General features: G+C 40.0%; 2 protein-coding genes and 1 long non-coding RNA gene across 8 annotated transcripts in view; 1 reads left to right on the top strand and 2 right to left on the bottom strand.

Moving 5' to 3' along the window:
* The window catches only part of Dip-B (Dipeptidase B), a 47789-nt gene extending 33736 nt beyond the window's left edge, over positions 1 to 14053 (bottom strand). Inside the window, exons 1-2 of one of the 3 annotated variants that reach the window (XM_046625388.2) lie at positions 13808 to 14053; positions 13521 to 13629 (exon numbers count right to left, since the gene is read on the bottom strand). In XM_046625388.2, coding sequence (XP_046481344.1) covers positions 13521 to 13537 — 17 coding nt within the window. In that variant the 5' untranslated portion in view covers positions 13538 to 13629; positions 13808 to 14053. Of the gene's footprint in view, positions 1 to 10346; positions 10424 to 13520 lie in introns of those variants that run through there. The other 2 variants (XM_046625303.2, XM_069133277.1) reach the window with 2 other exon arrangements.
* On the top strand, positions 13955 to 16002 carry LOC124218783 (uncharacterized). Its single transcript, XR_006883185.2, has 3 exons — positions 13955 to 14661; positions 15372 to 15483; positions 15859 to 16002. It is a non-coding gene; the product is annotated as an uncharacterized lncRNA (long non-coding RNA).
* A 3852-nt stretch (positions 16003 to 19854) lies between these two features.
* Positions 19855 to 21948, bottom strand: part of LOC124218484 (sodium-coupled monocarboxylate transporter 1) — a 77900-nt gene continuing 75806 nt past the window's right edge. For all 4 annotated transcript variants that reach the window (XM_046625023.2, XM_046625188.2, XM_069133258.1 and 1 more), the window contains exon 6: positions 19855 to 21905. In XM_046625023.2, coding sequence (XP_046480979.1) covers positions 20777 to 21905 — 1129 coding nt within the window. In that variant the 3' untranslated portion in view covers positions 19855 to 20776. The remainder of the gene's footprint in view (positions 21906 to 21948) is intronic.

Below are 21948 nucleotides of genomic sequence, written 5' to 3'. Positions count from 1 at the left end.
TGGTAGATTCCACCCTAAAGTACCTGGTGCAAGCTTTGTGTGGGGATAAATGAATTATTTATAGCTATATAGTGAGGTCCTCTTAAACTTCATCATTTCCTTGTATTTGCATGTTTGACGTTACAGATTTCGTGTAATTGGATAACGTGTAATTGGAAACCGAGTAAAATTTCGTAAAAAACTCTGCTTTCCAATTTGTGGCGTTCACGTTAAGATTCAACGTGTTCATGCAAGCTGATCACGTATTATTTGTCTTTTTTTCACACAGCTAAACGATTAGTGCCGAGAGAATTTCAGATTTATTGCTCACATTGTTTTAATGGTTCGTTTTACTTTTCAGCGAACTGTGGTAGCCGTCATCGAAATAACTTATACTTAAGAATGAAACATAGAAACTCGTTGAACAGAAATAGCAACCGTGCTTCCCTGTACAACCTGGGCACTCTGAACAGCTAAATGATCGCGTGTTGTTCCTTCCTATTCAATTTAAACTTATACCCTGAGTAAAATATCGCGCACGTTTCTCGAATGTATCATTGAATCTGCGCATTTCCATCAGTTCGAACGAATCTCGTATGATACGATGAAAAAAAGCTTACGTACGTCAATGACGTAGGTGTATAGACACGCGCGAATGCCGCAGTACATGCAATCGAGAAGAAATCATTTGAAAGCAGGTTGGCACAGCTGTTCCCTGTAGCGAGGAGTGGATAAGACATGTTTACGTTCACGATATTACCGTGAATTGGTCGTTGAACAAGAACGAGTGGGAGGTGTATAACTTATACCCACCGGGATGATGTATGTATACCTCGAGCGGCTCGATGTTCTCTCACAGCTTTCAATCATGCCATACTTGCCGGTGATAAAGTGTGCGTACCGTTGTTTGAAACATCAAATTTATAGATGGATTGAGATACATGGCACGCGATATGTACCCACCATTCCCAAAGACCCGCTTCACTGTCCGTCGCATGCATTTTGAAGTAAGAGTATCGTTCAATCTTCCGTTTCGGTTAATCTGGCTTCCTCTAAATCACCGTAACTATTTGTGAGTGGCATAGGCTCAGACGGCTCCGGGGGAATTCGCGAGGCTGTAGACGAGCTCGCAGCTTTGAGGAGAATTCATTAAACACAAGAGACGCAGCGTGGTGCTCGCGCGAGTCTGAACGTCAACATAGATTTAAACCCTTATGGTAATCCTCCGGCGGCCCTCACCTTTTCTCTTCCCTCGCAGCGGCGCTCCTCACCTCTCTCGTCTCCTATCGCCACTTTTCGCCTGGGCTGCCATTTCTCTCTCCGATTACCGTAATGGCTCCCCACGGACAGTTGTGGAACTGACGAATGGCCAGCTAGCTCAGTTTGCCTTTGAGTTTAGTTCAATAAAATTCGACCGACGTTCTCTCTCCCGGGCTCCGCTGTTGCCTACTTCGCTTACAATCCCTCTGCGCCCCTTACCCACCCTCGTGCTCCGACCCCATGGCACTCCTTCGATTCCATCCAACCAACCACCCACCCACCATTTGTCTCTTCCAACTTCCATCCAAGATCGACTTGACGAGATGGTTTCCGCGGAGTGGCAAAGCCGCTGCATCGCTCCGTCACTTGACTAAGAGGAATCCTGAGACCCCAACGCGGAAACGGAGAGGCGGCACATCAACCGGATTCAATCCGCGAATACACCGCCTGCACCCTGATCGGAAATGCACTGCGCTGTGCTTTACCCCAGCTTTTATAGAACAGGCAAACTTCATTGCTATATTTAGTATGTTCTGTGATCGGTTGTGCAAATTAACATCGATAATACACCGGGCAAATGTTTGTAGGTAATTATATTTGTATTGAAATATGCCCACTCCATGTCCGTTGCAACTTCGTACAACAATTATGGCCACATGTTTTAAAATGAGGTCTTGCATTGCACCCATAATAACCAGATTCGTTTACCAGTCACAAATAGTGGCTTCCAGTACCTAGCTGATCACTTCGGTATATTCTTATATCCGTATAATGAATAATTATGCTGGATCGCATTGTAGTTCTGATTGAAAACGATTATTGGTGTTTTGCAAAATAAGCTAAAGCGTAACATTATCGATTAAATGCAGTAAAAAAAAAATTTCACGGCATTAACGTTCTTTTAACCGATCCATGCTTTTTATCCATGCAACGTAATACCTGCTGGCAAACAAAGCTGATTTGATATCAGGTAATTAAAGGGAGAGGTGGCCTCTCCTTATTTGGGTTACAAGCTCGGAGCTTGTAACGCTCGATGCGTTAAACAGAAAGCGATGGCGAGTGAGGTGAGAGGGGGAGAGTGAACGCACGAAGAGAGTGCAAAACCATGGTTTACCAAACAACGTACATGCGTGGGTTTTGTATACCGCACGGATTCTGTGCGTTTCTTGAGTACGAGATACGTACGGAGGTCGATTTAATCCGATGAATTGCAAAGAACCGAACAAGCGAGAATACCGGCAAATTTCAACTTAGTGACTGAAATGATGTAGACGGGACGAAACCAAACTGAATGGAACCCCCTCGGTGAAAATGAATTATTCATTCGTGTAGGTACATCGCTTGGACGAAGTTGCTATATACGTACCATGCCATCGAGATAACGACCTTATCGCGTCCCGAAGCTCAGATCTGAAGGACTCCTCCTGAGCACGAGTGCGTTTGTAGCGGATGATTCGTTGATGTCGGAGTTTTACCATGGCCGACAATATACCCAGTTTCACACAGCTTGGATCGCATTTCCAAGGACGTAAAAAAGAGGAGCGAAAAAGATTTCACTCCATCAGAAGAGTTATGAGGTACGGGGACCGTCTTTAGGGAGAAAGAAAGGGAGTGAGCGTCAAAGGGAAATACAAAACCAGAAAAAAGATATCTGCAGAAGGGCTGATAGGCAGATGGAAGGAGTACTTGAAAAGACGAGGAACGTCTTATCTGACGTGTTGTTCAACGAGCGAAAACCGAGACGGAGGGTATCAATGATCTCGAACAACGACTATCTAGTGGCACATATAGCTCTCTCCCCTCGAACCACTGAAAAAAATCGGTGCCAAGGCGGGATAGAGATCAGGAGGAAGAGATGTACCAAAAGTGAATCCCATTTCCGCAGCCCAACTTTCCACATGCCCACCAAGTTCTACATCTATACATTAAAATCTATTATTAGTCCTGCGTCACAGACCCGTTGCGATTGTTCATTGACGCAAATTCGCAAATACATATCGGTTAGACCTGTGATGCACAGACTTGCTTGAAGATCGTCAGTTTCGAGTGATCGTTGACAAGAGTGGATGCATGAGTCAGTTCATTTAATAATGAATAACAATAATGATAATAATAATAATCTGCCACAGCACTAATCCAATACACTTGCAAAAACGGAAAACGTTTCGACCAGTTGGAACTGATTATGCCATACACGTCACTTTTATACAACTAATGCACGAACAATAAATTAGGTAACTTATACCATTCAAAGGCATTTTATGTACTGTCTACGAGCTCCATTTCCTCTAATCAGTGCTATTACATTCCAATCATGATTGCCTACTATTTTGTCCGACCATGTTTCGTTCTACGAATCCACTTTGTCTAACAATCAAATGATTATAATTTTGTCGAGAGTAAAGTTGTTCATTAGATAAATGAAGATAAGAGGATCTTATTGTTAGCTGAGACCCATGATCAGCAAATGGCATTGAGGACCAAACTGATACGCACATGGTTCAATGATAATTGTTGAAAAGTTTTCTAGCTTTGTTTTGGAAGAGCTTGAGATTCTTCCCAATTTCCGAGAGTTCCTGCAAGTCTCATAATAAAAGATTAAGGAACAGTAATCTTCTAATGTAACAAGGCAAAAGCTACAACTTCCAACACGAGGTAATATAGTTGCTAGTTCCTGTCATCTCTTGAATTCTATCTTCTGTACACGCAATGTGAAACCGAAGTGACAAACACGCTTGCGGTCGTTCCGAGTGTAATTCAAATCGCTAGGTCTTACAATCTGTGCACACCTTTCGTGCTTTTCGATGGAAACTGAAGGGATTTTATGTACTCCACTCGACTTATCTTGTCGTTCAAGACACGCTTTTGCGATGGTGAAGCATATAGACAGAGAGACACTTGACAAGTCAGGCAGCAATTGCGTCTTACGATCAGCTGCAAGCGCAGCTTTTACATGTACGCTAGATACTTGCAAATACCTTTGCCGCATGCGGATTGGTTGTTTTCTATTTGTGGAATACTTTCGGTATCTTCATAAAAAGCCAATTTGTGAAATAAGGACATTCCCTGGATTCTGCTACCGTTATTGGTTAATTCTTCACACATTCCCTACGATAGACTAAGTTCTCAACAAAAGGTGAGCTGGTGAATGTTTTTTATGCTCACGACGCATGCCAATTGAAATAAATTATGCCTTTATAAAAGTGCTCTATTTGTGACCAGCGAGAAAAATTCTTTTCACATGGTGCGATGGATAAAGTGGTTTGGAAATCTACCCGAGATACTCTCATCTATGCAGCTCGTTATAAAGAAGGGAAAAAATCAAGTGATGTTAACAACGAAATATACTTTGGAATGATTTTTCTGGACGGTGCATAAAAGAAATGAGCGTGTCTTTGGCCAATAACAACAGACTTAAAAAGTGAAAAGTAGCAAAAGAAATGAGGATTGCGAGTCGTGACAAATATGTAGAATGAAAACAATACCGAAATTGGTAATAACCTAGTTTCGGTATGATAAAACTGTTTAACATTCGAAATTCGATAACGTTGACTGCAGTCATGAATGAAACTATAATGTATGTTGAAAAAAATGGTATGGGTTATGAGTCTAATCCTCGCGTTAATGATGCCAAAAAATCCCTAGGACCGATTAACACATTGTCATTTTGCCGTAATGGAAGTGAAACTAAATCTGATATTCAAATGAATATCGTCATTAAGACGCCTCAAATAATTGAAAAACTTATAGCTGGGAACATTTTGTTTTATTTTTTGAAAAGGGTCATCAATATCTTCCACTGACACAACGTGGTCATTCTTGAAAAATTTTTTTTTTCACAAATTACAGTATTTATCCTTCAATGAAACACTTCATTCCTCCCTCTCGCAAATCATGTATCTACTGAAACAAGCTTGAATTCGCCGATTTCTTAAAACTGTAAACTATGAAGTCAGAAATATTTGCCCGTAAGGAAATTCTTACCTCATTTCTGTTCCGATTCGGACATACTGTTTTATTTTTCAACCTTGCCCCGTATTCTTTGTACAGAATAAAACAACGCGACCGGTTTTCGGCACTATTAATTGGGCGCGTGGTTCGCCTCGTAACTTTCTTGTCTGTTTCATAGTATCCTTCATGCATTCATTGATTATCAAAGCCGTGAAGAACATTATCGATTTGAAAGCTCCGATGTTAGTTTTCCCTAAGCTGCATCGTAAGGGATCCCATTTCAGGCGCGTAACCCTGATAGCATCATCCTGAGCCGAGGATGTCCTTAAATATTCATAGTATGCGAAGGTTTCGATGGGCTCGAGGATTGCAGAAGCAGAGCGAAAGCAGGCATGGAATTAGTAACAACGTGCAGGATCAATGGTGAGTGGGATCAAGCTCGGGCAATAATTATTGTTGACGTCCTTGTGTAAGAGATGAGATCTGTCAGCATAAGAGCGTTCTGTAACAATTACTACACAGGTGCTCATGCTGCTGGTCGGGCTTATCAGAGATTACAGTATACAACCTGGCATTGCTCGATTCTTCGATTATGAACCCAAGGCTGAGACCCCGCGCTGTTTGGCCGTTCAATTATGTCGCGTAAGCTAATTCCAGCATCAGAAATATTCATTTTGATTCTGCTTCCTGAACCTGTCACATATATTATGCTTCCATCTCAAAACTAATCAACGCATGTAGGTGTCAATTTCTAAAAATTTCAGCAGACAATGCAGTCGTGCCTACAGCATCATAGATGGCCCAACTCAATCGATAGGGACATCGTGATGGACGGACGTGGATACCAAAAGTCTATCAATAAGGTCGACTGCCTTAGGGGTCATCCGTTAAGGGGACTAGAGCGTAGAAACAGCCGAAAATGCAATTTTTTCGAGAACCTGTTAGGAACAAATGGATGCCAGTAAATAAATTTCCTTTTTGCACAGTATTCATTAATGGTTTGAATAGCATAAAACAAATTTTTTTAATCATATAAAATTAATAATATTGACAGGATGTGGGGTCAAAGGTTGGGCAATTTTTTTCACATATGTTTCGTTTTGTAGCGATACCCTGAATTCTACAGGACCGATTTCATTGTCAGTCAAGTCTTACTGGAATGCTTCTAGGACTAGTATTATTCGGGCCATGCTCAGAGAGAAAAAAATAAATAAAGCTCCACCATTTTCGTAAAAACATCGATTTTTCTGACTAGAAATCGAATTAATAATTAAGAAAGTGAAGTTTTTGCGGCTACTTTCGTGCACAGCCTGAAAATGACGCTCATAACGAAGATGTTGTTTTCAAGAAATCGTCTCGATTAAAAGATCCCTGCGCTATAACACGAAGTTTCTAGTGTAGCATTCTCCACCATCCTCTATTGTGCTATGATTTTTTATCTAATTCAGTCTTCTTCTGGTTGTTTTAGCTTATCAATGCACCTGGTGCGGCATCCGGATTCCACAGAAGTCGAGTTCGGCTGCCAAATTCGTAATTTTTCGAATTCTTTAAAAATTGAACGGCCAAAATACACAGAAGAGACGCCGCTCTCGGAAAAAAATGATTTTTTGACGCTCCAATCTCGGATAGGGGGGGAGGTTCAAAGTCTGACAAGACGTGACGAGGGGATAAGGTGGGGGCCTCAAGTTTCATGACGTCACATCTAATATAAAATATTGATACAACTGAGTATGGTCACGGGCTAAATAATCGCTATATAAGTATGTTATATTGAAGTTTAACATTATTTATATTATTTCCGCCCGGATTATTCATGCATCGAATGACCGTAACGCCTTCACTCGAAGCTTATTTTCGCACCTTGACAGTCATTTTGTTTTTTAGTTCTGTTATGTATTTGTCATTGAAAATAAACAAAGTGTACAAGACCTTGCTTGATAAACAATGTCGACGATTCTCCATGGTTGGACGAAAAATTGTGAGACTTCTAATTTTCTCATTGCCATTCAAAAACATAACGAAGTGGTTACTGTGTTAGTAATGTATAACGTAAAGGAACGGTTTCAAAGTCTATGAACACAAGATGATCCATTTTTTTTTTTCAGCCAAGAACAGTATAAGCATAGACAATTTTTTTCTACTGATTTGGAATACCTATGTATTGTCTGAGATCGTACAAATTGTGACTTTATTTGAAAATAATAAAAAATAACGATAATATTAGGAGTGCTGATTCAATCAAGTTCTAAATTGCAAATTACCGAATGAGTCACGTCACAACAAGGGAGGAGGTGAGTAGGGGGGGGGGGGGGGGCACAAATCATGAAATGACCCTTATGGTCAGCCAACACATTTTGGCCCGTCAGTCAAAGGCTTGTCACACGGATACTAATATTTGTAGATGAGGTAACAGAAAGTGTCAACTGCAAATCACACATGCGGACTTGAATCACGACTCCTAGAGATTTTGGTTGGTGGGTGTGTTACGGATGAAATATCAATGCGTGCTTAATTACATTCGCTGTCTTATGCCAGACAACTACTACATGGATAGAACTTAAATCACGAACACAGGTGTGACGCAAACAAAGTATCGGGAACACTTGTTACTTCATCACAGTATAATACATTCGTATGGTTTTTCCCTCACAGACAGTCATGAAATGATGCTCAAGCTATCAGATACTGATACCAAACAACCGAATCATCAAAAGTTCTCGGACGTAACGATTTCGTTCTAGCACCTACTCGAATAAATGAATTAAAATTTTGCGCTTTTGGCATTTAAACATTGACTAGAACACAATTTACTACTTTCAGATACGATTGAATTTTTCCTCAGCAGAATTCTGCGTCTTCAGCTATTCTTTCCCATTGGCGGCTAGTTCTGGCATCGTAGCCATGGATGTGCTTCAAGTCTTGGATTGATTTACATAAAACATCATTATTATTATGAATCAAGGTACAATGTTTCAAGTGATGCAGTTATCTACGTGGATATTATAAACATCTTTAAATTTTTTTCCTCCTGCATCCTGAAGCATCGGGCATGCTTGAGGAATAATACTGACATGCCTTTAATACATTTGATTGGGCACTTCATTCATTTAATATGAATCAAAATTCAACTGACATGATATTATTTCAATTTAATCATATTATTGACATCGTGAATTTGTTAAATCGTACTACTTTTGTTTGCATGCTATAAGAGGCGGAGAGCCGACAAGTTTTCAATACTTGCACCCGATCACACACTGCAGATTTGGAACCATTTTTAAAATTTTGCCATCAGAGTTTTCATGTTTGGTTGCAATCAGATTGTTTATTGCAAATGAACCATAACACGTACATCGTGCTTTATTGAGGAACTAGCTGCCAAATTCAAATTTAATATGATAAAATGAAAATTCTATTCAGAGAAAAAAATCTTACTCACAGTTAAGAATATTTGAATAAAGACTAATAATATCTGACATCACATAGAACCAAACCGAAGCTTACCTCTATCTATAAGAATTTGGTAAGTGGTCGCTCAAGTCTGCGATCCCGTTCTTACTTGGCTTACAAACATCGTTACATCTCCAAAACTGTCGATCTGGTTGTCACGAAATATAGCCTAAGACCTGGTCAGACGTTGTAACTATTCACATAAAAAAAAAAATAATCACAACCGGTTCCGTTGTTCTGTAAACTACATGAAATACGTTCATTCGTTGAAACGAATCGCGCGCCACCTACAGTGAAATCGTTATACCAATTCATATACCTTCGTAATGGCAAAGGAACGCATACAGGACAAACAAAGAAACATTCATTTCTAACCGGACAAGCACAAAAAAATTAAGTTTTATAACTCAGAGACCTTCGTGGGCTTGCGCACAACAACTCACCAAAGTCTCATCGCAATCGAATGAAGGTTATAGGAACGCATATGGGACAAACAGACAGATGTTCGTTTTCATATATATATAGATATGTGGAAATTGCTTGCAATCATTCGTTTGTCAAAACAAAATTTTCACCTTCAGTGTCCACATCTTTATGACAGAGAGGATTTCGTCATGTCAGGTATAAAGCAAGTAATGCTGAGCTATGAAATTTAATTAAACTTTCTGCCACGGGGTATAATTTGTTAAGACTCTACTAATAGTTTCCGAGTTTCGAAGTAATTAATACCCACTATAGATCCTATACGTATCCTGAACAGATTGACGAGCATTTCCAATCGTTTTAGAAGCCAGTACCTATACTATTGCTTGAAATAATGTGTTGTTCCTAAAGCACTTACAAGTTGGCAATTTAAACACTTTATACGAAGCGTTTTTGTTAACAAGATTGCTACGGTAATTAAATTGGTATTGGTATCATCACACATTTTTGTATAACGACCTTGAAGAGTTAGACACAGCAGTTGACTAAGTATTTCTGAAAGATCTGAACTATAGGGTCACGACTTTAATCCAGAATGATATTTTTCCAACACCTGCTTGGAAAGTTTGATTTTCGAAGCCTGTGGAGCGTCTTTAAAGTGCCCCATTATCGAAAAGTGCGGTAAAACAATGTTGGCGCACGCGTATGATTAAAATGCTGTACCTACCTTACACATTAGGGGTTTCTTTAACACATGCTCACTTTCAAAAAACTCACTTTTACGCGTTGTACTTTTGAACGTAAATATCCAACCCTAATTTTACGCGATATTAGTGGCAACATCCTTGCTTCTCAAATCAAACTTTCTCTGATAAATGTTGCAAGAAATATCGTTTCAGAAATCACACAATTTCCGCACTTTTGACACGATACAGTACTCCTGAATGTGTTATTACATATACCAGTGTTTGGTAACTGTACTTCAACACTCGTCAGTGGGTTCTCAATGCTAGATTGTGGTACAAGGCTTGAGGCACATCGTCGTATCCGGGTATATACGGGAAACCGGCTTTACTCCCCTTGTTAATCAATAGGTATATTGGGTGGCCGCAACTACGATACACTTATGCTCGTAACTTTGTCAGCGCTATTCCGTGACTGAGAACGCTTTTCATCGGCTGTTCAACAGTTCGCTCGAATTGTTCACTAGCTTGAAAAGAATCGTATCGATTCTTGCACAGCGTTTCAACATTCCTTCGCGCTACCGCATTCTATACGCCTACCATGCGGGTACACAGGCCATATCTCTCCTCGCTATAGTTTGCCGACGAGATGAAAGCCAGTTTGAGCAATTTGCGATGGTCTCACTCGAAAGCCCGTTGTGTGTACACGGTTTCAGACTCGAAGTGGTACGGTCAAGTACGTCAGGAGAAATAAGTTTCACAGAAAAATGTTTCAGATCAAACTTATAGGGTTCCGAGTGGGACGTGAGATGGCGTTACCAACACACTCCTTGGTGATCGTACTTGGGAGGGATCAAGGTCACCTTTAATTTTTTGATAACAAGCTCATTGTTTTTATTGATAGATGAAAAACAGATAAATCCGATTGTAAACATATTTCGTAATCAGCTTCAATGTCTCAGAACTTGCAGCAGTTTTGGATTCGAAGAGGATGCACACCAGACTTGATCTAATCTCGAGCAAAGAAATGAAGTCATAATTTTCAATTTATTTCACGCTCATAATTCATGACTCAAAATTTTGTAGAACTTGGATAATTTCAAACCATGAATTATCGACATTTTTTTTAATAAGGTTTGGTGACCTTTCATTTCCACCAATTTTGCAAGACGAGCCATATGCACGAACAGTACTTTCTTCATGAACCAAAACATTTTACATGTGAAATATACGAAACTTGATTCTGATCACTAATCATTGTGGATTATAGTGCAATAGAGGAATTCAAATCGCCAAATTTATTATTTCGCATCACCTATTATGAAAATAAATGTCTCCCCTCTGCTTCCCTCTATCACTAAACCACGTTTAAAACCACTTTGGACTCAAAAGTACTATCACTGGGGAGTCTGAAGCTAATTGCGAAATTTCGTCTTTTTGGACTCATTTGACAGTCAACTCGAATCTTATCTCATAAAGCCAACAAGTTTGGCATAGAGAAATTTGAGGCAATCTCAACTGCTTCTTACTGGATTCGCAGCAAGAAAGTTATTGATAGCATTATTTGATCTTCTCCTATAAGCCCTAACACCTTGTCACAAATATTCCACTATGAAACCAATATTCCCTCAGATATCCGACCAGTCCAGTTGAAATAAGATGTATCCAGCGTACGTATACTGCGTACATGCTTCGACCTGAGGGAGTGTCGTGTCATCGAATATTTCTATTCGTGCATCTTATGTTTCTGAAGAAACCATGTGATATTTATTAAGGAAGGCGGTTTGCTTCATTCGTAGAATTAATCAATTTAGGGAAAAGTTTTTGGTATTGAGACGAATAAAAAGAGATTTCACGACGATTCTACAGACTTTAACGAGAAATATTACAATTGCTCCTGCTATACGGTTACTGCGTCAGTGATTCGGTGGCAACCAATAACTATACGAATTACAAAAAAAAAGTATGCCTATGCATATTTATGTTACATGGCCGTTCATCCAGTGGACGCTTTTCTTCAGGCATTGATTCACCGGTGAATTTACCACAGCTTGATATTTATGTACATACATATGTAATATATGTATATTATGTACCAATTATTTAATCTAAGTTGAACCCAGTTATTTGATTTAACGAAATACCGAATAAAACATATTTAACAGTTGCTATTACTTTACTATTGCAAAGCTTTACAACGTCAGATCGGAAGTAAACAGTGAACAAGGGTTTGAATGGAGCACAATCCACGTATTCATTTTCCAGCCAGAACAAACCAATTTCAAAATTGTGAAATATCTGTTATTTGTGATTGTTTCGTTGTATTAGCACTAAAAAGTTCAACTTCATCATTATCGAGAATGGGAACGTGATTGTACAAAACATTTGCTGCAATTTGATGAAATTGGTATCGCGTTCAATTGGTCCTATGTTTGGGATTTCGAGAGGAATTTGGAATCGAACTCGGGTTCGAATTTCAAAGAGTCCCAGATTCGGTATAAAATTTTGTGCTACATGGAGATTCTATCAATTATTATAAAATTTCCTCATCGTTTCATATCCACAGAAAACACAAGGTTGATATCTGTAACGTTAATATAACAAAACATCTGAAAAAAATCCTACTATTTTGTAACTTTGAAGTGACTTTGGAATAGTTGATTATGCACAATCTGAGTATAATCATTTTCTTCAAAGTGCATCGTTACAACAACGTTACAGAGGTCAAACTTATCAAGACATTATCTTGAATCTTACTGCTGCGAAACCGCAATTATCAGGTGAATATGTATTAATTCAGGCCTGGGTTATCCATTGGTCAGCCCTTGTCGGTCACCGTTTGATGAATTTATCTATAGTCGGCAGATAAGCAACGATTCTCAATAATTTTGGTTCGTTAATTCTCTGTAAATAGCAATTCAAATTACTGTATACGTGCGTGAGCTTGAATTTTCTGATGGTACACCACATAATCATGAATGGCAAAGGAAACTCAAAATGAGAGAGATAACTGTTGAAGGAAATTTAGACCATCTAACATCGCGGTTACTTTTATGTAATTCAGATATCGATATGCACACTCTGTAATAAATGTTGTTCAAATCATCTGTAAGCGTGACTTGATTTAGTTTTTACGAAATTATTTTCTTTTATTCGACCTAAAAAACAATTTTAGATTCAATGAAACTGCTGATTATTCACGTAAAGTACCGAACAATATCGTCAGATTGAACAAAGTTTCACTGATTTTATGAAATCATCTACTACCGCGTAGCAATAATGAGCAGATTCTGTGCGTCGAATAAAGTTTTTCAGGTCTGAGCTAAACTATTTTGAAGGATCAAAGAATTACTGATAATAAATTTTCACTTTCTCTCTCTATAATAAAACGTCTCTGGTAATAAGTGAATGAATATCATTCAACTAAGAATAAATTACATTGCATTTCGTAATGTCAGTATTCTTGAAAAATCTTGCCAATTTAGTATCGTAATATTGATATCTAATAATATTATTTACAAGATTTTGTAGAAAGAGAGAGAGAGAGAGAGATTTCTAGTAATCTCAGCACTTTTATAAGCAAGGAGGAACGTCGATAAATTGGAGAAAAATCGTGAAAAGCGCACAAGGTGATATGTCCCATTTTATCAGTCGTACGAGTCGAATCCGTACCGTTAAGGAGCCGTTCAATACGCCACGGTAAAAAGACACATCAATCCGCGATAAACAGTGTACAGTATCTGCAACCAGCTAGAGAATAGCGAAGACACTCACCTTGATTCGACTGCCATGACGATGGGGTTCCGTTGTCCGAGTTGCCGGCACAGAGAAAATTGCTGACAGGTGATTCGGAGCCGCCGTGGCTTACGGCGGGTGTAAAAAACTAGTATAAAAATACAAGTAAAGAGTAAAAAAAATATGAGACAGCACACGTGGCTTTCGCTAGACCATTTCGGTATTGTGACAAATTTATTCTCGCGTTAATTCAACGGAACAAAGACGAAGAAGTCCGGCTCGCGAGGCTGCGGTCTAAAAACAATGATTTTGTTGGTTCCCGGTACCTTAGCAACGGTGGAAACTGCCGACCTAAACGGCCGTTTGTGGCGCTACGGAACCTGCGTCAGGGAACGCAAAGCGATGACGCGATGCAGGCGACGCGACGCGGCGCTCACGGCGCAAACTCGGCAACTCGGCGTCGCGGCGTTCTCGAACCAAGGGCACAAGAGCCGATTCCACTCGTCGCGTCGTCGAGAGAAAACACAAGAGCTGCTTTCGGACGCGTTCAGGAATGTTTGGTAATACGAACGGAGAGGCTGATCGTGAGCCGAATGCTTGGAACTTTGTCGGGTCGAACGGTGCGAAGCGTTAACCGCACTGCTGCCCGGATACGATAACGCAACGTAACGGGGAACGCGTGTTGCCCTGCCATGCCGACGATAACACGACCTCCGTCACGGCGTTGGGTCCGCCTGTAATTACGCTTCGTATTAATCTATCATCCTGATATTGCGCGTGGGGAAAATTTTCCAGATATCCTGCAGAAACGCGGGCCATATAGGGTTCCGCGAAAGCCCGATAGAATTACCTTAATTAATTACATCGATGGCATGTGTGTGTGTGTGTGTCCGTTTCGCGAACTGCTTTTCAGCCGGCGTGGTGGCTACGTCAACTTCCCAAAAATGCTCATCAATTTTTATCGAAATTCTAAAGGGAAACGGTAAATGAGCCAATTTCATAGCGAGCCGGGGAAAGATATGGATTCTAATGAAAATTGAAAACCTGAACAAGGATCAATTCAAAATTTGATGGAAGATGAGTAATGATGCGAAAAAAAATTTCATTCCGTCTGATAGATCGGCATAACTTCAATGATCGATGGCTGGTGATTAATGAACTAAAATCATCGTGAGTTGTAGTAAGTTCAATCTTTTATACATACCTACGTAAATATTTGAGATTTTTGGAAATAATTAGAAACTAACCGAAGCTGCGTAACGTGCGGTGTTCTTGTTGAATAAAACGCTACCTCAGGTTCGAATCTTAAGCTCAATAATCTGTAGACAAAATTCCTTAGACATGAGTCATGGGTAAGAGATACGAGAACCGCAAGCATTTCTTGGACTTTTATCATGGAAAAGATAGACAGAAAAAAAAAGGAAACAACAAAATTAAACGTGGTAATACGGTTGATATTCATTGAGAAACTATGTCAATTTGTAAGAGAGTGCAGCCACAAGTTGCAAAATTTTCCATACTTTGCAGGTTGTAGTTAATAAAAAAAAAATGGTTTTTGACTCGGTCTGTCAAATCCATTGAGAAATTACGGGCAAGTACAATCATTTTCTAAGACTTGGTGAGCTTCCAAGGCGTGAGAATTTTTAATAATGCCTCCTTTTAAGCAATATCGTATAATGACTTCGGACGATATTTGTACACGATGACCAGATTGGTTAAGGGGGGAACCCAGTTTAGATCGATCGAAAAATCGTCTTTTCTTTATTGCATGAATCGTTAGTATAACTATTCAAGAATATGTGGTCAAAATTTCAAAGCAAAATTCCCATTAGTTCGAATGCAATGAGCACTTAAGTGACCGCCCGTAATTATAACGGAGCGGTCGCCCAGGCCCTTCTTTTCCAGCTACCTGCCTCAATACCGCTGTGCTATTGAATAATAGAATGACGCATATAAGCAAGAAGAGGGATTGCTATATGGTGCTGGAATAGCTGATTAACCGGTGAGCATTTTTTATAATTAATTGCTGCCTTGAATTTCTCGTTTTCGCTACATTTTATTTCAAACGCGTTTTTCTCGAAACGACTTTTTTTCGACTTGCGTACATTCTAGCTCAAAAAGTTATCGATCAATCGTTCTGAAATTTGGTGTAGATATTCTTTATTCAATTCCACGTGATACGAACCTAATTTGGGGATTATATTGTTATTAAAAATATATGTTTTTATGCAAGAAAGATGAAAAAATATAGTATAAAAACATGACATTGTGTTCAAACACCTCAAAAACATGCAATTTTCAATTTGTTTGATCAAAATTAGGTTCATATTATTAGAAAATATGTTTTTAATGAAAAAAAAAATCCTAATAATTACAGATAAAAATTGCGACGTCAGGGATGTACGCAAGCCAAATGCTCGGATGGCAATCGCCCATGGACTGCACGCGGTAACTCCACTATTTCCGGCGGAAATCATTTGAAAAAATTTCAAAGTGTACTTGAAAACATAAGTAAAATATCCTCCAAGTTTAAACATTTTGTGATTATTCCTTCCTGGTTAAAAAAATCATGAAAAACAGCAAAATTTCGACCTCATAAACCGGTTTCCCCCCTTAAGAGAAAGACGCAACTATAATATAACGTAATACGAACCTTTTTGTTATAAATACTTCTATCATTTTTGGTATATTCCATCACTTAGAACGGGTTCACAGACTTTCATCGTAATCTCCGATAGTATTGCATACGGCAAAAAGTTTGAAACTATATTTTGCCATCGGATGTAAAATTATTTATTCATAAATCGAAGTGGAATCTCATTTATTTGAAGTTTTTCAAGGATTGTATTTTATAGGTTGGGCGTTTCACCCACGAGGGTTCTCTGTTGATTATTTTCACCCTATCTAATCAAAAGTCTGATCGGTATGGGTTTCATAATCAAAGACTACAGAGTGAAGACACTCCGAAATGATGCATGTTAACTTACAGGATCTCTCTTTATTTCTTATAGCAATTCGCTCCAGAGGTTCTGGTCAAAAAGCTACTCCTGTAGTTTCTTCTACATTTACCTTACAGTTCTAACTATCGTCTTGTTGTACCTGTTTGACTTTCATGTATTCAAAATTTACCGCGTGCTTTCGGCCTCCGATCCTCATGCTTCTGACTATCTCTGCTCTCTACTTAGACTATTAAGTAGTGTTTTTTTTCTGCCCTTATTGTTGGTTTTTGTTTTGATTCTTGGTCCTTTGGTCCTTGGTTCTTTGTCCTCTAGACAGTTTAGTTGATTCCACATTCTCGAACCATTTTTCCACCAATATTTATCTTTATGGAGCAGTTTTACGTTTTTCCGACCTGTGGCATCACTACATTTCATCCACAAGGCTCCCCCTTCCCCTTCCTTTCCCTTTGCCTTTTTGAGTATCCTCTTTTAAGTTTATCTCATTCCATTCGGACCGTCACTTCTCGATATCGTTACTTACATTGCCTAATAAGTACCAACCGTCTTTTTCTTCTTTAGCTGAAGCCTTTAGTCATTAAATTTGGGATCTGTTTTTTTTTGGTTCTTAACACAATCCCTTGTTTCTGACGTATTATTTTTTTGTAACATTTTTTGTCATTCCATAGCTATGTCGTTGTCATCCATCTCAGTGAACAGTTTGGTAGGTTTCACTGTCACTCAATTCTATCCTCTTACTGTTACATTTAGACTGTAACAACATCCAATTATATCTATTGATTGGAAAATTTTGTGACATATTGAGAGAATAAAAGAGCAGATTCTACTTAAAGCTGCAGAAAAAGATGGATACATCAGGTTTTTCGGTCAAATTTACTTTGTAAAATGCAGAATTTACTCCAAAAACGGTGAAAATCACTCTACGGTGACTAAAATCTGCTACATTTATAGTAAAAAATGTAGTTGAAATGGGTATTTTTGACCAAAAACCTTGATGTGTTTCCTCTTTTCCTGCGGTTCTGAGTAAAATCTGGTCTTTCTTTCTCGCCGCGTAGGCGCATGCAGTATCAAAATGCAAATCTCGACTGAAAGATCAGGTGCGTTTAGTATAAACGAGAAAAACGAGCCCGTGTTCACTGTACTTCGAAGACACGAAACTGAATTCAGAACATGCAATCGACGCGAATATCATATATTTTTCTTTGGGCACGCAGATATCCGGTGAGATTCCTGTTAACATTTTATCAAGTCAGCCAACATTCGAAGTTATGAAATTTTGGCAATCCAACCAGCATAATAAGGATTTGAAAGCGTTCTTATTTACGGAGAATTATTGAGTAATTTCTCCGGAGTTTCCCAAGTGTTACAAATTCAAGTCGAAGTGATTATGGCAACGTCTACTCCAAGCTGCTTGAGAATAAGATTATGATATTATGGATATTGAGACGAATAAAGACAAGGTAAATTGTTGAAAATAAATTGGAATTCTTATATTATCGATGAAATTTGAAATTTCAAGATACCTATTTGAATATTGAAACCGTATCGTCGATCGATCCTTGGAAGAAGGGCTTACGATCTGAGTGGGTGATCTTGAATCTTCTTCCGTATTCTAAGAGGGCGGGAGTTCCGTACTAGCTGGGTTTGTATGGCATTTTTGCACCTCCCTTCTTTGCAAGTCCTCGCTATTCAAATCAGATATTATCCATCGCGTCACGTCGATGCCGTCACAACCGACTACTGTTGGCAAAACTTCTTTAGCTCTATTTTTCGGATCGACAGCTTCTATCCCGAGTACGCGTAGGCATAACGGTATTATGGCTTTTTATCTGACCGTAAATGGAGAGAAAATCTTTTCGCGAACCCTTCGCACGGTCTTATACGCGTGGTTGTATATCAGCGAAAAAATTCCTCCTTCACTACCTTTCTCGCTCTTTTGTACGCTCTCGCTTCACACCTTTCGGGCAGTATCTGTCTATCCCCAGAATCTTCGGCGAACTGAAAATCCTATCCCTTGCCTAGCTCTCTTATTCCCCGCGCCACCTCGTCGAAACCAGACGTTCCCATCATCTTCGTTCGCGGGTGGTTTTGCTCTGATTTGGAAGTATCACGATGTACGTGTACGTCTTTCGTTTTTATTCACAATACATTTCTTCGCCATCGAGTAAAGCATCGTGTACTTTTCTCGCTGATTCGTTTTTTCGTGTATTTGCTCAAACACACACCCAGAGTCTGTATATAAGCTAGCAATAAATCACGTTATGAAGAACCCGATGAAATTGAGTTGTCGTTGAAAAAAGATTGAAAAAATAACAACAATAAAATTGTAACAAACGACCTGCGAGGCACCGCGGGAGGACGGATAATGCGCTTGGGAATAAATCATGCACGCCGTTGCGCATTTGCATCGAAGAGAATGAATAATATATGTATAAACCTATGTATAAATCCATGAACTAGTCAGTAACAACTCCGAATCGCTCGTAAATGTCGTCGGAAAACGTCACACGGTAAAGCTCGAGTCCGGTACGCGGGCATTTAACTCATGACGGGTGTTAACTTTTCCCCTCGCAATCAGAGGCTGGAGCATTTGAATTGTTCTGATTTGAGGGTTGCTGAAGCGATTCGTCACGGGTGTTAAGATAATACCAGAGAGGCTCGTAACACGAGTACTAAAAAACTCCGGCTCATGCCTACGTGCGTCTGTGTATAACGAGTAACGTAGTCCGCGTCAGGTACGCGAACTTGGAATCGGGGGAAAAAACGTATGAAATAACGTCACGGAAAAGATATATTACGCTGACATGTTTGAAAAATAAATTTCCTCTTTCACCTCCGCGAAGTGTGGGCGTTAACGAACCTCCGATACTGACGTGTCTCTCTCGAAGAAGAGAGAAGAGAGAAATACAACTCGCTTACACGTTGAGCGATGTAGGAAGACGCAGAGGTGACAACGAATTACTCCGGGTACGTCAAAGCGTTGCTACGACAGGCATTAAAGCGAAAGGGATCCCAAGCGTCAAAATCCGGTGAAAGATGAAAATATGTAGCGAAATTTTCCAAGTTACCCGCAGGGCTTGTGGAAATCGTTGTGTTTTTTCTTTCGGTACGTGGCGCGTGCGTAACTCATCAGCCGATGAGCCATGTGTATAAGTTGTCATTGGACGTCGTGAAAACAAAAGGCAATGAGCAGCAGTGACTCGTAGCTCAAGAGAACAACGGTCAGTGACGATCGAACCCGGTCGTGATTAGAGGCAACGCCTCTCACCGTGATAACGCGTGAAAAGTGATATGGCGATAATGTAACGCCATTACTGTGAAAGTCATACGAAGACTTTATGAAAGTATGTAATTTAATAACAATGTGATGATGTAGTCGCGTGTATGTCGTGCGAGAGAACTTGAGGCGATAATAATTAACCGTTTAGTTTTGATTAAATGAAAGATAGAAATTTATTTACAGAATATTACCCATTTGTACATGATTGATGGCGTTTAAAAGTCAAACACAGCAACTTAAACCATGATACCAACAATGTAGCCGGTGGAACAACAGCATGATTTTCATCGCCATTATATTGATTTGGGCTTAGAGGTAAACTCATTTTTTTTCATTGCTGGATTGAAATTGTTGGTGTTTGTGTGCCTAACTATAAAAAAAAGCACTGACCATATTGCACTCTTGCGAATGTGTGAAATTGAACATACTAGCCGCACATCATTAATACTACTAACATAATTCTAGTCTAGTTTTCCAAATTATTTACAAGTGTTCGCAGGCCAGATACTCAATCATGCGTTGATCGCTCACTATGGTCAGTCGCAACCGTACATAACTTTTCACAATTTCTCGTCTTTTGATCGATCGACATGCCTTTTGCATTGTTCATTGTTTTTACACATCGTTTAAGGCCTTGAGCACTTTCACACAATTGTCCGTCACAATCTTTTGCGAAACCTATCGACATGTAATACTAATTTGTTACGAAACAATACACAGTGCGCTCGTACACAGTGGTTACTTAAGTCGTTAAAGTCAGTTTGCGAACGAAAATCATTCGTGTCCATTCACTCATTTGATTCTTCGTTTGCCTCACGTTCGAAATTCACTTTTAGGGAAATCATAATCGTTATTCTTTACTCTATTGTCAAGTCACCTCTCCGTAGGCAGTTGAAATCGTGTATCTTTTTGATAACGATTCTCCAACGCAGGTATGAAGGATATGAGTTTTCAGTAATTGCCGGTTTATTTTTTGATACAAAGACCTGTTTGTCTCACGTCCATTCAAAGCGGGTCGAAGAAGCGTAAAGCACCTCTGTACTGTCAGACTCTCAACTCTACAGCTTTGTGCTCTTTGATACTTCGTTTGTCACGTCTAAGGATAAACTCTTGAGGGCATTCAATTTTTTAACGTAACTACCGTCCAGTTCGGGCCTTCCGTTGGCATCGAGCGACTCGTTGGGTCCCAGTTTTCCCCTTGGTTCCTGCACCGCTTCGTTGGACGTCGCCTGACTGCAGCCTCCAAGCCTCGAGGTGCTGGCATAAAGCCTCTTTCGGCCAGGAAGCATTCTCGAGAATTTTACCGCCAGGGGATGAAGCAAGTGCTCCTCGTACCTGTCGGCTTCGTCGTCGGCGGTAAGAAGGCTCACGACTGTTCCAACAAACACCGTAATGAAGCTACCGATGAAGGCGTAGTACATGTAGGTTATGCTGTACAAGTAAGTTAACCCATCCAACGGTTCTGATGCGAATTCACTGATCGTTGCGACGGTAGTCGTGGCGGACGTAGTGCTGATTTCTTGTGGAATAAGATCCAAAATGGCACCAGGCCTCATGATGTGATCGGAGAAGCTGTTGTTGTGGCATCCCGCGTCAGAAAGCGGAAGCGTCTCGACCGTCTTGCTGACTGTCAGACTACCGAAAGTTATCCAGAGCGTGATCACGTGGCTGGAGATCATTCCGGCTGCGGCACCCTTCCAGTTAGCACAAGGGACCAACATAGCGAGGATGAAAACTCCTAGCAATGGCCCGGAGGTCGCCGATGTCATCAGCATCGACGATTCGATTACGCCTGAAAGCATTCCCACAAGGAAACTGACTCCCATGATCACGAAGCCGTAGAGTATGCTCAAGAATTTAATGATGTTCAACTGCTGGGTGTCTTTGAGGTTGCTCAATGCGGGTATCTGGCTGAAGAAATCTTCCCAGGTGACCGTTGCCAGAGAATTGAGGTTCGATACCGCCAGGCTAAGGGCACTATTGAACAATGTCGCCATGACGAGTCCTAGGAGACCCGGAAGGTATACGAACTTGTCTTCGACATAAAAAGGCAAGATTTCGTCGAATTTTGATATGTAGCCGCGTGTCAGCGGGTCGCAGTCCGCGTAGCTCGCAAAGATAACCATTCCAACTACCCAGGACAAGGAAAAGAGTACCGTTATCACCGGAATGTTCGCCATCATTGTTCTAAAACAAAATTACGAATAAATTAGCTTCTCAAATGGCAAGT

The sequence above is a fragment of the Neodiprion pinetum genome, chromosome 1 (assembly GCF_021155775.2).
Source record: "Neodiprion pinetum isolate iyNeoPine1 chromosome 1, iyNeoPine1.2, whole genome shotgun sequence".
In the NCBI taxonomy this organism is placed as follows: Eukaryota; Metazoa; Arthropoda; class Insecta; order Hymenoptera; family Diprionidae; genus Neodiprion; species Neodiprion pinetum.
This window is presented reverse-complemented; position numbering and strand designations above follow the sequence as displayed.